This window comes from Varanus komodoensis, unplaced genomic scaffold (genome assembly GCF_004798865.1).
Source record: "Varanus komodoensis strain SLA01 unplaced genomic scaffold, ASM479886v1 scaffold16, whole genome shotgun sequence".
In the NCBI taxonomy this organism is placed as follows: domain Eukaryota; kingdom Metazoa; phylum Chordata; class Lepidosauria; order Squamata; family Varanidae; genus Varanus; species Varanus komodoensis.
Window position 1 is genome coordinate 10,451,247 of NW_025335468.1, and position 16,160 is coordinate 10,467,406.

Genomic DNA, 16,160 nt, shown 5'->3' on the forward strand with positions numbered 1-16,160 from the left:
CAAGTATAACATGAAATGTGAACATAAATCTAAAGTGGGAAAAGAATAGGGGCAGGTGAATGAGAGATTCATTCTGAGGACACTGGCATTTTCTGAACATTGCCTTAATATTCAACTTGTGCCCAATCCCTATTCCCATATGTGATCCCTCGTACTTTGTGCAAGTGGGAAACTTGCACAAATTGAGCATTGATTGATTTGCACAGATCTCTGCATGTTTGTGCAAATTTTCTCCATAGACTGAAATAGGGGCAGTTCTGTCTACTGAGGACATTTGTGCACATTGAATATTGGACAATGTGTACATAATTTTGCTGTACATCTTCAGAGCTTCAAATTGGGCATGCTCTCATGTTTTGCAAGCTGAAAGTAATTCTTGCAGGTCCGTAGGAAGCAGCATTTCTTGAGTAACTGTTATAGCCAGATTGCCATCTAGTGGTCAGGAATAGCCTTTTTGTTTGTTATCAACAAGGCTAGAATTTATGTGAAAGGAAACCATGTGTGTGGACACCTTCTCATGGATGCAAAGAGCTTAGAAAGATCAACTGTGAAGGCTTGTAAAGACAGGAGTCTGGCCCAAAGGACCTAGGGCTAGTGCACTCTCATGGGATTTGGTTCTTCCAGTAAGTCTCTTTTAAAACCGCAGGACAGTATTTATTTATTTTATTTATTTATTAAAACATTTCTATGCCGCCCCATTCGCCGAAGCCTCGGGGCGGCTCACAACATAACATAACATAGTATTTCTCCTACAGTGTGACCGTGGATTGCTGTTCACTCTGTGCAGTCCATCCTGTGCAGCAGCCCCTCTGTGTGTGTTGTCTCTTAAGGCTGCAATCCTAAACCCACTTTGCAGGGAGTAAGTCCCCTTGAATACTGTGGGACTATTTTCTAAGTAGACATGTGGGATTACATACCATAAAGTCCTATAGCAGAGTTTTCTAACATGGTGCTCTCCAGAGGATGCAGACTTCAATTCCTGTCAGCCCCTCCCAGCATGCATACCAGTAGGGCATGCTGGGAGGTGTTACCTGTGTAGGTGCCAGTTTAGGAAAGGCTGCTCTCAAGAGGAAATCTGGGTGTTTGCAAGCAAGTGGAACTGGGTGCTTTTATATTCCAAATCACAGATGCTCAGACAGATGCATGAGTGCAAAAAGTGTTGTTTTTTTGAAAGAAAGAAAGCATAACACATCTTGCCGAATTTTAATTCTCCTATTCCCACCACCCCATGCATTCCCTTGTCTTTTTGTTTTCTAGCTTGTTGATGATTCATTGTTTTGAATGTTGTTCGTTGCCTTGTGTGCTTAAAAAAACAAAGAGGTAGGGTATAAATATCCCAAATAAATAAATAAATATAACCTCTGGTGTCGAACCCCCAACAGTACTGAAGATGCTAGAAAAGTTGCTAGTATACAAACAAGTATGGATGCAGAAATATAAATTGGAGTCATGTTTTAGGATAGTTCCTTCATTAGTAAAATTTTGATTGATATGTAAAAAGGCTTGAAATCTATACCTAATCAATCACTTCCTGGTCATAACCCTCAAAAGGTGTCTTGTGCTGGTACCTTACCATGCCAATGAATGAAATTCAAGGAAGACCTTTCATGGGGGGGCGGGGGGGAAGAATCATGCTGCACCCTATTTTGAAGGAACCATGATTGTGCTCAGTGGAGGGCAGAAAAAGAAATGTCACTCTCTCGGGTACTGAGAGAAGATCAGTGGATCATCAGTGGGAGATCAGTGAATTATTAGCGTGGATTATTCTCAGCTGGGATGCACCAACATGAGGGACGCTGAAGCAAAAAGCATGAACAATGGCTGCCCAAGCTCCAAGGCCAACATGGGATTCGAAACAAAGGGCATCTTGCTAGATGCATAGTGTAGAAGAGTGTGGTATGCAAAAGAAGGCTGCCACTGGGGGTATTCAGGGAATGCTGGACCTGAACCCCAGCCACTGCTGACTTGTCCCTACTGTGGTGAAAGGTCAGAACTGAACCAATCTCCATCAGGGTTTTTGAATGATGTTTTCAAAGGCATGTAAGGCAGCCAGATAGACATGTGCAAAAAAAAAATTTATTTGTATAATCTGTATTTTTTGTATTATGTTTGTTTATTTATGTAAGCCGTCCCAAGGCGTTAAGCGATGGGATGGCATACAAAAACCCTAAATAAATAAATAAAATTTCCTCCCAGTCATAGGAAGCATTCTAGCCTAGCCTAACCTAATCAAACGGGAAGTGCATCTGTTCTGTGGCTCCTGTGCCCAGGAGTGATGCCAGAGCATCAACAATGTTCCCGGCACATTTTTAGGCTGTGTCTTCTGGAACAAAAATGGGTTCTTGAGCCAAAGGATCAGAGAAATGCCAGTGAAATCCACAAAGTACAATAGATGTGCATGTCCGAGAAGCAGTGCACAACAGCTCATGGTTCTCCCTGCACGCCCACATTTTATCTTCACTGCAGCCCTGTGAGATAGGCTAGGCTGAAAGTGACTGGCCCGCGTGCACCTAGTGCGCGTCATGATGTGTGTGGCCTCATCCAGCTCAATGACCACTACACTGCACTAGTCTCTGCAGAGGACGTGTCCTTCCAACTTTTTGAGGAAGACACTCCTTTTGCTACCAAATTTTCTAGCTCAAATGTAGGGGACAAAATCTTCTGACCTCAAAACAAAGTGAGTCCATGGAGGGTGTTCAAAGATAGGCTGGACATGCACATGGTGGGCATGTTGTGAGTGGAGCCGTTTGGAGCCAGGGGTCAGACTAGATGGCCTGGGAGGTCCCTTCTGGCTCGCTCTGTTTCTATGTTTCTATGATTTCATCGCTGGTTCAGTAGATTTAGCAATACCTAGTTCCATTCAACAACGAATGCTTAGCCAATGGAGGATGAGTAGGATTAACATTTCCACTGCAGCCCATAGATTATTTCTCATGGTATTGTCTGGACTCAGGCACTAGATTATTTCTGATGGTATTGTCTGGACTCAGGCACCCTTTCTGGGGCCTTTCATACAAAGTCTGGTGTTTCCCATTTTGACATATCCATGTCAGAGAGTGTTGAGCAGTTCAGGATCTTCTTCTAAGGCCCTTTGGCCCAGTGCCTGAAACTGTTGAATATTTTCACTCAGAGGCAGTAAAATTCCTATTAGGAAGATTCCTTCTGGCATATGCTACTGAGGGAATGTGGAGTGTCCTTCATTCACCCTCTAATTCTTATGAAATACCACACAAAGGTGTCCTTATAACTGTGGGGAAGGAGAAGAAGCAACAGGAAGCAACAGGATGAAACATCCTTTCCTGTGGTTTTGCACTAGAGGACCACCCGTGGTGTCTGCTTCTCAACTTCAGGGTGCAATCCTTTGGCTGCTAACATTTGCATGAGCCATAATTACCCCAGATGATGACTAATATGCCTGTTTGAGTCATGAGCTGGTGGAGATGCACACTCAGTGCTGTGTTTAGTGGAGGGGGAAAAAAGAGCAGGTCCAAATAAAACAGAGCAGGTCCAAATAAAATAATCAGATTTATCAGAAAGGCCATTCATTCTTCACTTTGTATGACCCACTTCCAAAGGCTGGTTGTACGCCTGTAAGGTACTTGCCTCACTTCTTTTTTTATCTTGCATGTCTGGAAGAATCTATTTTGTACTCCAGAAATTTCAGTCATAGCAAAGCAAGTCCTTTGCTGTTACAGAATTATGCATTCTTCAAATGGTATGCAGCGTGTACATTTTTGCTTCCAGGGGAAGTTTTGACTTGATTTGATCTAGGACCCACTTGTTCACTTTTTTGTCAGTCCAGGGTACAGGCAGTCCCCAGGGTACAAACAAGTTCCTTCCTGAGCAAATGGAAATTTGTCTTTAAATCAAGTTTGTATGTAAGTCGGATCATATATAGTTGACCCTCCACATTTGTAGGGTTTAGGGGTGCAGGACCCCTGTGAAAGTGGGAAAATGCAAATATCTCAAGCTCCCTCTCCCCACCCAAACTCATCAGTGCTCCTATTTGCAGCAAGCAAATGCCAGAAAAATTTCCCTCTCCTGTGGGTGGAGCAGGAAGGCCTGCTTTGGAGGCCTTGCTTTCTCCCCTTCCTCTTCCTCTTTCTCTGTGGTGATGATGATTCCCTGCAGTATTTGTTAAAAATTGATAGACTTTATAGGAGTTTGTTTGTATGTACAGGCTGTTCATAACTCTAATGTTTGTAACTTGGGGACTGCCTGTATTCACTTTCTTATGTAGAGCTGCTTGTATACATGTTCCAAAATCAGAATGCCAACATGCCCCAAGGCACCTTGGCAAAACAAACAAATATATTGATATATATTAACAGCCCCACTAATGCTTAATCCCAGGAATGTTTTTAGTGAATGCCTGTCTAATTTTAAGGGCACTGGATATAAACCTTACCACAGACAGGGTGACATATCAATCACCAATATGGCAGGTAGATATCTTGTGGGCAACGAGGGAACCTATTCAGCAAATGCAATATAAAATCTGCTCTTATAGACGAATATAAATGGCAACTGAGTAGAAAATGTAGTAAAGTTTTAATCACACTTCTGTCACAAGGGCAGAGTCTCTGCATGTAGCTAATACCCCTGCCAGTAGTCTGACCACTCTGTGAGTGATAAAGCATCTGTTCTAGCTGGGAAAAAGAGTTGACAAAAATATGTGTCTGTTAAAAAGGTAGCAGCAGAACAGGAAAGGGGGGGGGGAGGGTAATAAGTCCCCAAAAGAGGTGAGCAGCATTTCCTAGCATCTAAATTAATAACTTCCCAATCTAATTTCTATGATTCCAAAGCCTTCTTTCTAACACTGGAGGATTCAGTGGGGAAGGACAGATTGGACCCTAACTTAGCAGCGTATCCTTCATTAACTTATCCCAAGATGATTATGGAATAAAAATGGAATCAAATTGAGTCCATTTTAAAAGCTCAGGTAAGGACTCAGAACCTAGCAGGGCAAGTTTAAATTTTACTTCAGCTGCCCAAGCTGAAGAAATGTGACTAGAGACTGATTCAAAGAGTAGCTTAAAATTTAGGCATTTAGGGACTTGCAGAAGAGCAGGTAAAAAGGAAGCCCATACTATTTTCAGCCTAATGCTGCTGAGATCCAAATAGGCATGCCATATTATAGTAAAAATGACAATTTTTATAGCTTTTATGCAACTCTGCCAGAGATGTCTCATGGTACCACAAGAGCAAGCAGTCAGAAGGGAGCATGCCCTTATTTATTTTAGTTTAAATTAGCTTCCTTAAAGCAGCTAATTCTAGAAAATTAGCCAGAAAACTTATTCTAGGATATTGCAAACCATTAGGGATGTGGTACTGATTCCATCTGGGGATTTGTCTGCCTTCACAAGTAAAGCTGCAGTCCTTTTCTAGATTCATTTGCCGGGGTTATACAGACATCTGCTAATATAAACCCAGATAATAGATTGTCCATTTGGGTGAGCATTTCTAATTATTCTGATTTATAAGCCATATTGGTGTCAAAAGAACATTAAGGACCCTTCCAGATGCAGCTTGATGCAAGGATTGGAGATACAGTATCATGGCTTCCTACAAATTTATTCCAGAATTAAGAAGCACTATTTCAGCTCCACCACTTTCTTCTGAGGCCAACATGAAATACTTCTGTGAGTGCTACTCAGGGAGAAGATTTTTGCTTTCCCTCGAGATTCCCCACACTTCCAGAAACTCAGAGTGCTGAAAAAGCCTTCAAAAGCAAGTCATTTGCTTTGTCAGCATCCATGGGTGTTACTTTGGCAACAGACATGTACCAGGGCGTGGACAGGGAAGACTCTCTGTTCCGGGCAACCATAAGTACACACCTGAGAAAAGAGGTGCCATTTGGAGGTTGGTGGAGGGGCTGGCGCAGGCAAACTCTCCCAGAGTGGCAAGGTTCCCCCCTTACCACCCGCTGCTGTTGCTGAGCAGTTTGCTTACCACTTCCTGCAACCCACAATGGGATCAGTCTCTGGGTGACACAACACCCATCGTGGTTTCAACCATCTCTAGCCATAGACCGTTATGGCAGTTTGTGCCACAGTGGATTAGTACCATTGTTACCCACGATAAGTTGGTGCGTTGTGTGAACCCAGTCAATGTAATGAGTTTCCTATTGGGATGCTTTAATAAGAAGCATAGACTTTGGGACCTAAACTCAGGCATACATAAGTGGATCTTATAGGTGATCTGAGGTTTCCATCCAAAGCACCCTTGCCAGTTCTCTGTTTCCATTAGAACTGTGTTAGTTGTATGGAAGTACACAAGGGATTTCAGCTTCTAAACTTTCTGCTTCTGTTTCCAGGGGAGGAATGATCCAGACTTGTGAGCAGTATCAATTTGTCCACCATGTCATGAGTTTGTATGAAAAGCAGTTTCCTAGAGTAACAGCAGAAGAATGACAATTCAAAATTATTTGTTATGATAAAACCCAACAGAACTCTTGACCAAAATCGTATGTATTCCAGAGCTGAGAAGATACTCATTGAAATTTCAGAGTAGAAGATATTTATTTATACATATATAAATATATAAAGTTTTACTTTCATATTGCTTTATTTTGCATTAAGAGCTAAGGTATTGCTTTTCTTTAATGTGCAACTGGACATCATCTTCTTCACACACAGAACAAAGGCCTATTTATACTGTAAATAAGATCAGTAGCTTCATTTGTTACAGAATTTTAAAATGCTCTTGTCAGATTTGCTATTTAAAAAAATATGCTACTAGATCCAAATACAGTGTGAAATTCTTTGATAATGTCTTGCTGAAGTCTGTTATGTATGTTTACTACGCTTCAAAAGTAACTTTTTGGCCTTTTTTTCTGACCAATTGTTTTTACATTTTAAACTACCGGATACTGTGTATATCATAAGACCTTCTGAGCCTCTGCATTAAAGGATTCAAGTGGATTCATACTGAAATAATGTTTCATGCCTTGTATGATTGCTCTTTGAAAACAAACTTCCCTAAAAGATAACTGAGTATCAAACTGAAAAGAGCACTATTTGCAATTGCTCTTCCTGTCATTACAGCATTACTTGCCTTTTTTCAGGGTGAGAGGATGTGAGAGTTCATTCTGGGGTGGTTCAGTGTGTAGAATTTCCTCCTTGGTCCCACAGCCAAGTCCCTCACACAGAACGGTGTATGAGGGTATTGTGTTTGTACAGCCAAGTTCATCATGTAGTGACGTGGCCTTATCAATGCTTCATCATGTTGCAAGATATATGAAAAAGTTTAAATGAGCTGGTCCCAGTACAGTGAGCCTTGGATGACCCTGGTAACAAACCACAAGTTAAGTTACAATAGAATGACTTTAACCCAACAGGCCAAATGGATTGATGTCTATGGTTAAAACAAACAAAAAAGCAGGAGCTCAATCCACCAAGCCCTGGTATATAATGCACATTTGTTTCAATGGGACTTCTGTGACGCTGCAAAAGGCCTGTGTGTGTGTGTTTTAAAGCCACCTGCCCACATACTCTCTCCTTTAATATGAGCACATCTGACAACTTGAGGGAGAGGCAGTCCCTTTAACAGCACACGCCTGATTAAAAAGATTTCTTCTCTGAGAAGCTGCCTTGCTGGTCAAGGTTTTATTATTACGCTTGACCTGAGTTCAAGTCCCAGTGGTGGTTGCAAGATGCTGTCTTTACTCTTATAAGGTAAAGACTGTTTGTGGTAAACCTTCCCCAGGGATCTGACAGAGAGAACCAGCACATAGCTCTTCCTGTTTGTAAAGTCATGTGATCTTCCTGCTAAAACATGCATAAGGAAAACATGCCCTAAGAGCTAAATAAAGGCTCCAACATTAAGGAGGAAGAAATGTCCACTGAGCAATGGGGAGGACGGGCACTGACTTTCTTACGTCGGTCATACTAAGGAAGGCCAGAGGCTGAGTCCCATTATCTAAATGTGAGGTAAATTTATGTAAAATCTGGGGCTGTCCCTGGAAGCATGTGTAAGTTACACAGTATGACACGAGTGCCACCAAAAACATCATTCTTCCCCCAAGTTCTCCATTTCCCACTCCAATACTGATCTGAAGCAACATATTTCGTGTTGTGATGTCACAGCTTGCATTTCTCTGCCTTCGTCAGTGGCAACCAAATGAAGTGGAGTAAAGTTACGGAAACATGCAATGATGTCATACTGGGTAAGGGATGCTATGCAATAAAGCTGAACAAAGAAGCTATTAGTTATAGGTGAAGCTATACATAACTCGGAAAACTTGAAAGGGAGAACTTGTTAATGAAAGAAGAGTGATTGAGACAAAGGTAAAGGATACTGTGAGACTTTTGTCCCAATATAAATCCAGAGGCTACAAAACAAGCTTAGCAAAATGTTTAAATTTGGAAGCATTGCAGTTGCAGCAGTTGTACAAACTCAAATAAACAAGTCTTTTGCATGTCTGATTGAGGCCCTGCAGCTATAGACTCTGAATTGAAACTTGAAAGATTTGAAGGATTCTACTACGTATCTAGCTAGTCTATATTTCCAACATAATTTTAACCTTTGGACATCGTAGGAACGGTACAACAACTCAGTGCTATGACTTTTTTCTTTTACAAAGAAGCCTAGAAGTACAATATGAATGGGGAAACATACAAAAATAGTTTGAACTGTATGGCATTTCTTGGTGCTAACCAGGTGTATGGTACTGGATCAGTTCCTACAGCAACACCTCACAGTTCATAGAACAGTAATATTTGTAGTACCCCTGCAAAATGGGGGTTTTGCTGTTTTTTTAGATGGAGAGCTGAAAAGTAAACAGGTTTCCCACAAAAACTGCTAGAACGTAGGAAGCATCTGTCTCAAGCTAGGAGTTCCAGCTTGCCTTGATTTTGTCACAAGGGTCTTATGAATCATTATCACATTCCAAATGCAGAGATGTCCAGATGAGGGCAAGTTTCTAAGACTCTGGAATCATAGACTAATAGAGTTGTGAGGGACAAGAAAGGCCATCAGGTCCAACCCCTCAGTGCGGGACTCTGAGTTAAAGTGTCTACAGATCATGCGTAAACAATGTACGATGTGACTGGGGTGTTTTACAACATCTACCCATATTACCTTGCTTAGAAATGATGGAAAGTCCTAAGAGGGCAACAGCCTCTGGGCTGAGCTGGCAATGGGGAAGGAAGATGGACCACGCACACAATGAAGAATAATTTTAGTTCATTGCCATTTAACTTTACCATTTTCAAAAGTAGTCAGTCAAGGCCTTTCTGCCTTGTTACACATGAGCAGAGGTTAAATAGTTGTGTGTCCTTTGAAGAAATAACCAGCCAAGGTAAGGGTCACCATCATAAATGCACAACTTTTTGACCAAGAGCCAGTCTATACATTGCATTAACCTCGCAGGGTGTAGCTGAAGGTTTGCTTTATTCTTTGAGTAAGCACATCTGGCCCACATAAGGACTATGGAGGGACATTTCAAGAAGCAAGTGGTATGGCCAAAAGTTGAATCATCCCCTTCTGGTGCAAGGTGATCTCAGTCTGAAATGGGGTTGTGTGTGCTCACACGAGCAGGAAGAAACAAAGCTACAGGCCGCTTGATCAGTGTAAAGTATAATTTGGCCTTGAGACTGATTTCAAAGAGACCAAGCTTGAGAGGGCTGCGATTTTGCCTGGGCAACCAAGCGACAATAGGGCCGCAGTGCTTTTGAAACGTCTAACCCCACTCACAAATAAATGGCACCTAGTCTGGGTTCCTGCAGTCATGGAGGGAAAGTGAGACATTCTCTAGGGTTTCGTCACTGTCTTATTTCATGTCTACATGTCTCCTTCACTGAGCCAGTTTCAAGATATTTTCAGCACTGATGCCAGCTAATACTGGATTAAAGGATAGATGGCCATCATTTTTAAATATCTTAGCAAATGCTTACATTATTGATGGTCATCTAGCAGACCTGGGAAGAACAAAAAGCACTGTTGGCATACCGCATGAGCTGAAAAAAAAACTTCATTTGAAGATCGTACATCTTGCATCTCTATGGGAACATGCCGTATTCAACTGTTAGTGATGGCTGGTTTTGCCCCTGAGGGTTTGTCATCTTAAGGCTCTTACTGGAGCAATGCTAGACATGTCTACTCAGAAGCCAGTCCCACTGGGTTCAGTGGGATTTACTCATAGGCAAGTTCGTATAGGATTGCAGCCTAAGTATGTGCAAGTGTTGAAGCTGCAGAAATGGATGTAACGACATCGCCCACAAGGGGCCAGCGTGTATTTAAAGTCTGAACTGCACAGAGCTATATTGAGGCCTGCTGGGGGACCCAGCTGTCTCTCAGAGACTGCCAAGACTCGGAGGCCAGTTCATATCTGCTACAGGACTTGGAAGGACACACTGATGCTTCAGAAACCTCCCTTTCATAATACAGCCCACCAACAGTCCTTGTAACCAGAAAAAGAAAAGGTACCATTTACCAGTAATTTAGCTTGCCTGTTATATTCTGAGGGTGTAATGCAAATTTTTGCACTGACATGTTTGTTGTGCGGGGGGGGGGGGGGGGGGGCAATGGACAGCCTGACTTCCTATATTCTAATACATCTATAATCCATAATCCTGGAATAGGTGGTATTTTGCATAAATGGAATTACTACAATGCTGCAGGCTAAACCATAGTTAGCTTAGCTTGGCCAGGTAGTTTTGTTCCAGTGTTAGACAGTTTTGTTCCAGTATTAGTCAAGGGGGAATGTGCATGAATTATATCTACAACGAGGGCCAATGTTTGAAATTTGTATCTAGCAGCTGCATTTTTGTCATGTTTATTCTAAAATAGATGCAGAGGCCCCAAACCAAGATGAGACCTAATGTGAGAGTACAGGGGCTTTGAAGGTCCAGATCATGCCCCTTTCACTCATGTTGGATTAAAAATGAAAATGCAGCAGCTAAATACAATTTATGCATTTACTTAGCTATTTTACTATACTTCTCAACTGCTCCATAACCACAGTTCTCTGGCCAGGGTACAATGCATTAAAACTATGCAGTACAAGCAGTTCAGAACAAAACTCAGAGACCAACACCAATAATACCCAGCAGCAAAGAATGAAACTAGTACAACTCTGTGAAACTAGATTAAAAACAGTAGCACAATAGAATGCTAAAAGCACTAAAAGAACTGAGAGAATTTATGATCGCTGCCTGAGGAAGGAAGAAGCATAAAGAAGGTTACATCCATGTGTAGTGATGATCTCATGAGAACAAGCAGTGGACATGGGTAGCAGTGGAATCTGAATGAATCGGGGCTGGTTCTCACAGATAGTCCAGCTGAAATATTCATGTGGGCTAGAGGACAGGATCTGTTCAGAAGGCGCAATGTGTGAGAGACAAGTGTCTTGATCATCTAGACAACATTCGCACTGGGGGCAGCCTCCGCACACGGTGTGTGCAGCAGTGTTGTCATGGAAACTCTGTGATCTTGGCGATAGATCCACTTGGAGGGTGGCTCTTTGCAGAAATGCGATTTGGACGTTTTCAGTAAAATAAATAAGCAGGCCTGGCTGTGATCTGGAACACACGCAAGGGGAAATGTCGTGTTTGTCAAAGCCAGTGACAGGCCTCTACCTGTCCGTGAGGGGCTGTGCTGTGCCGTATCCTGACGAGCTGGCCGTTCCAGGCATACCTGGCCACGCTGGTGGGTCCTATCGCTTCAATGTTCTCCAGGTCAGTTCCTGAGCAAATTCAGAAATGGTGCTAACCTTGAAAGCTCTTCATCGGCCTTCCCCAACCTGGTGCCCTGCAGGCATGTTGAATAACAACAACTTGCATCTCCCAGTCAGCCACAGCAAGTTTTATTCTCCAGACTGATAAATCTTTGCAGCCCTTTGAAAGTGCAATTCTATGGTATTGATGCTTTGGAATGACTGAAACCTCTAAGCTCAAAGGCTGGGTCTATTGGAAGCCCTGCAGGTGAGAGGCAGCTAAGGCAGGGGGAGCAGTGGGGGGCTGTTCACTTCCCGCCCCTCCATTTCTGCAGTTGGAGCTGTAGTGGAAGGCCAGGGGTTAGCCCCTTTGGCCTTTCTTTCATCCCTGGGCCAAACCAGCCCAGCTCTGGGTCTCAGCCCTGTGGGCTAGACACTGGATTTAGCACTACAACTCATGCAAACACTCTATCTATATAAAAAAGAGGAAAGGGAGAGGGGATGGGATTCAGAAGAGAAAAGTGAATGGGCAAAGAGAAATCTACAAGCAGAAACCCATAAGCGCCTGGTGTCCTAATCCCAGGCACCCAGACTCCTTGGTGCACCACGGGGGGGGGGGGGGGGGGGGGGGCAAAAAGAAAGCTAGCTCTATTCTTTGATTATCTAACACACACTTTCTGACGGTGATAGTCAGTCTAAGGAGCTAGTCGGGGGCAGACACCTTGGCAGAGTTAGAGTCCAGTGGGAGAAAAGAACCCTCCAAGGTTTAGAGGGTTTCAGCCTCTTTCCCTGATGGTGGGGTAAGGCCAGGCCCCTATCTGTCCTGCTTCCCCAGCTGCCTGCAGTTTGCAACTTTAGTCAGGCACTGCCCCCTTTGCTCACTCCCCATTTTTTCTGGGGTTGTGGCACTGACATTGGAAGAGGAACCAGTTGGGGGGGGGGGAATCCAATTGGAGATCACCCCCGCACAAGGTCATACCTTTGTCTGTTGTCTGCAGGGATGGGGGGGGGGGATATCCACCATATCACCATATCCTATGTTTCCAAGGAATCCTTCCCAGAGCATAGGATTGCTAAGAATTTAGGTTTTTCTTATTTAGATGTATCTTGATCATGTTTGACTTGCTCTCTTTTTGTTTATTTTATTGACTTGTTGGTATTGTTGAGAGCATCAGGTTGTGGGATATAAACTTAAGTATACGTAAAATAACACCAGAGTCCCCTGGTGGAGCCCTTTTCTGTCATCAGCCCATGTGAACAGCAGTCATTCACTTTTATAGGAGTGGGGAAATGGCTGGATTCAGGTTGCACTAAGGGTTGAATATTGTCAAGCCGTGGGTTGCTGTGTTGTGCGAATCCGGCCGTTCTAACAAACAATGGTGTGTTTACTACAAACCACCCATAAAATAACCCATGATTCTTTGGTTGAGTTGTGAACTGTAGGCTGCTTGTGGTTTACAAAGCATGGTTTGTTAGCACAGAGGAATTCATACAGCACAACAAGCCCATGGTTCAATGTCAGTCCACAATCAACTGCACTGGCACGGCTCTGTCCTGCTTGCTCTTTCTTGGTCACGGAATGTGAGAAAGGGTACTGTACTTAATATTGCTGAGTAAAATGATCAAGCCTTTTTATTCCACAGCTTTTAAAAGTACTGTGATCTCAGGAAAATTCAAAGGCGTTCAATATGGCAAGTGCAGTCATGCATAGGGAATCCCAATTCCAGCAGCATCACTCCATGGAATTCTCCAGTTCCAGCTCCAGTTCAGTGCATGTATCCCAAACAACCAAAATTGTGGAAGGCAAGTATCATGATGAGCTGCAGAAGCTCTGGATATCCTTTAAGATAGTTTGAAAATAGTAAACTAAAACCATTGGTCTGCAGCAAGTAAAACTTAATTATAACTGATGAATTATGACCTTTTCATCTTATCCATAAATATTAACTGTATTTAGCATACAAATAACCCATGTTCTGCTGTAGGTCATTTGAGGGTTCTATGCCCCTTCAAACGAGCCATGTTTCCTGGTTTCAGACTATACAACAAGCCATATATTTTTCTAATTGTTATATTGTTATTATTTATGTATTTATGTACTTTGTATCCTGTTGTGAGCCACCCCGAGGCTTCGTTACGATAGGGGTGGCATAAAAATGTTATAAATAAATAAATACCTGAATGAGTAATTAGGGAAATGTTGCTCAGGGTGCACCAGAAATTAAAAGAAAACCTGGAGGCTTATGAACCAGCACCTTGCATTCCGTGTTAATTGCTGTTTTACTTTTGGATGATTTGATGGACCCTGTCTCAGTGTGTCAAGTAGCTCCCATAAGCTCAAACTTATGCATGGGTCCATGTAGCTGGTGGGTTCACTCACTGTAGCTCATTTCTCTGCCCCACGTGTGCTGGTTGCATGCTGCCAGATTGCATACCAAACTACTGTAATTTCCCACACCGAACCCTAAACCAAACCATGGATTCTGTAAGCCAACCCACAGACCCCAAAGCTGGTTTGGATGATGCAACAGAGCACGTCTGGGTAATTCTGTATGAGGCAGGAAAACCAGCCTCCCTGGGTGAGTGAGCCCAGGCTTAACAAATGTAACATAACCTTCAGCTCCTCTTGGCCTTCCGTGTCTGGTGCAGGGCCCCTCCCTAAGTCAAACTGGGTCCATTCCCTAATGTGGAGTAGCTGAACCTCCACTTTATCTCAGCACTTTGGGATTCCCAGATCCAAGGTGGGAGGCAGCACTCTGCCCTTAGAGTTGGAAACTGGGGCTCTGACCTCCCACCTTGTAGCTCACATGAAGAGAGCAGCTGCCTCTCCGAAGTCAGGAAGCAACTCTGGCAAGGGGGAGAGTGAGGATTTGGGGGCCTGGGAGGGAAGGAGACTACAGAGGCTCTGATATGAACAGTCCTGCTCCCCACCCTTCCTCCCTCCCTCCCTCCCTCCCTCCCTGCCTCCTCCAAAGGCAATAATGCTGCCTAGCGAAAAATCCAGTGTGGGAGGACAGGGAGCTGAAGACCACCTCCCCTCCTCCTTCCACTCTGCAGTGGCTGACCAAGCCTCGCATTCAGGGGCTTATCGCCATGGCCGTAGGACAGCATCCTTGGCTGCTTCCATTCACTGAAGCTCACAGTGGCATAAATTCTCTTGAGACATTCTATGGACACCAGACCTACGCCAGGCTGCATGGTGAAGACAGGAGAGAAGCTCATCACCAAGGTTTCACTTGTTATGAACCCCCGTTTGCAGGGACTATAATGTCCGGGAGGCACTCAGAGGAAAAATGGCATTTGGGGATGCAGCCCTCAGATAAATTTAAGAAAACGCCTGACTGCACCATACACTGTTTTGGAAAATTCTCTAAAACTTGGACAGCCGCTTCATTTGACTAATACACCCTCATATCTGACAGAGGAGATGGTTTCTCGGAAATCCTCTGCTGTTGTGGAGTCCTTCAGCATGGTCTCCCATTCCTTTGAGATCCCTGCTGGAGAGAGTATCCCAGAATTTGTGGAGAAACCTCACCCCCTGACAGCCCCAGAAGGTAAGCCATGCCCATTCTCCCTCTTCACTGAAAGCGAGTGAGCGGCTCTGCCTGCCACTACAGTCCTGCCATGGTCAAGGTATCACCATGCCTGGGTAGGATCAGCAGGTCATTGAGAACTGCAGTGTCTGACCAGGTGGAGGAAGATGATGGAAAACTTGGGAGGGATGGGAAGCAAATGGGAATAACTGGGATAGGAGCAGTTTATGCTGCAATACATGGCTGCAGGTGGATCATGAAACCCACCACACCATCCAGGCATAACAAACACTGTCTTAAGGCTAGCTTAGCTTAGCCTAGCTTAGCCTAGCCTAGCCTAGCCATCTGTTTTCAAGAGCCAGTGTAGCGCAGTGGCTGGAGTGTTGGACGGGATGCAGGAGGTCCAGGTTCTGGTCCTCCCTCAACCACAAAATTAACTGGGCGATTCAAGCCAGATGCTCTGACAAACATCCTTCACAGGGTTGTTGTGCATATCAGATTGAAAGGAGGGGAAGATTATACAAGCTATCCTGAGTTCCTTGAAAGGAAAAAGGCGAGATGTAAATATCATAAATAAAAAATAGGCCCGACAGCCGGAGTGAGCTGCACAAAGATGGCACAGGGAGCTGCCCTCCAGCAGTCACCTGTGGAAGTGGGTCTGGAGGAGGAGAGCAACACCGCCACACGAAAGGCAGGCTGCCCTTCGACAGAACGCCCCGTGACGTTATTCCGCCTCGGCCCACAGGAGACAAGGCCGTATTTCGCGCCAAAGTGAAAGGCAACCCTAAACCCACAGTGGCATGGAAGAGGGAAAGTGGGCTGCCGATCAAGGAAGGATCAAAGATGTTTTTTGACAGCATCAATAAGGAGTATGTCCTGAAGGTAATGAGTGTGACTTCTACAATCTCTTTCTGCTCACGTTTCCCTGCCTTTCCCTGCTGTGTTATATTTGTCAGGTGTGTCTTCAACGG

The 16,160-nt window shown here is 43.9% G+C and overlaps 2 protein-coding genes across 2 annotated transcripts in view; both read left to right on the top strand.

The window, feature by feature from the left end:
• The window catches only part of PTPN5 (protein tyrosine phosphatase non-receptor type 5), a 37,788-nt gene extending 31,317 nt beyond the window's left edge, over positions 1-6,471 (top strand). The window contains exon 12 of the mRNA XM_044425844.1: positions 6,317-6,471. Within this exon, the coding sequence (XP_044281779.1) occupies positions 6,317-6,413 (97 nt within the window). The 3' untranslated portion in view covers positions 6,414-6,471. The remainder of the gene's footprint in view (positions 1-6,316) is intronic.
• A 6,873-nt stretch (positions 6,472-13,344) lies between these two features.
• The window catches only part of IGSF22 (immunoglobulin superfamily member 22), a 34,546-nt gene continuing 31,730 nt past the window's right edge, over positions 13,345-16,160 (top strand). The window contains exons 1-3 of the mRNA XM_044425978.1: positions 13,345-13,459; positions 15,079-15,210; positions 15,935-16,071. Of these exons, the coding sequence (XP_044281913.1) occupies positions 13,345-13,459; positions 15,079-15,210; positions 15,935-16,071 (384 nt within the window). The remainder of the gene's footprint in view (positions 13,460-15,078; positions 15,211-15,934; positions 16,072-16,160) is intronic.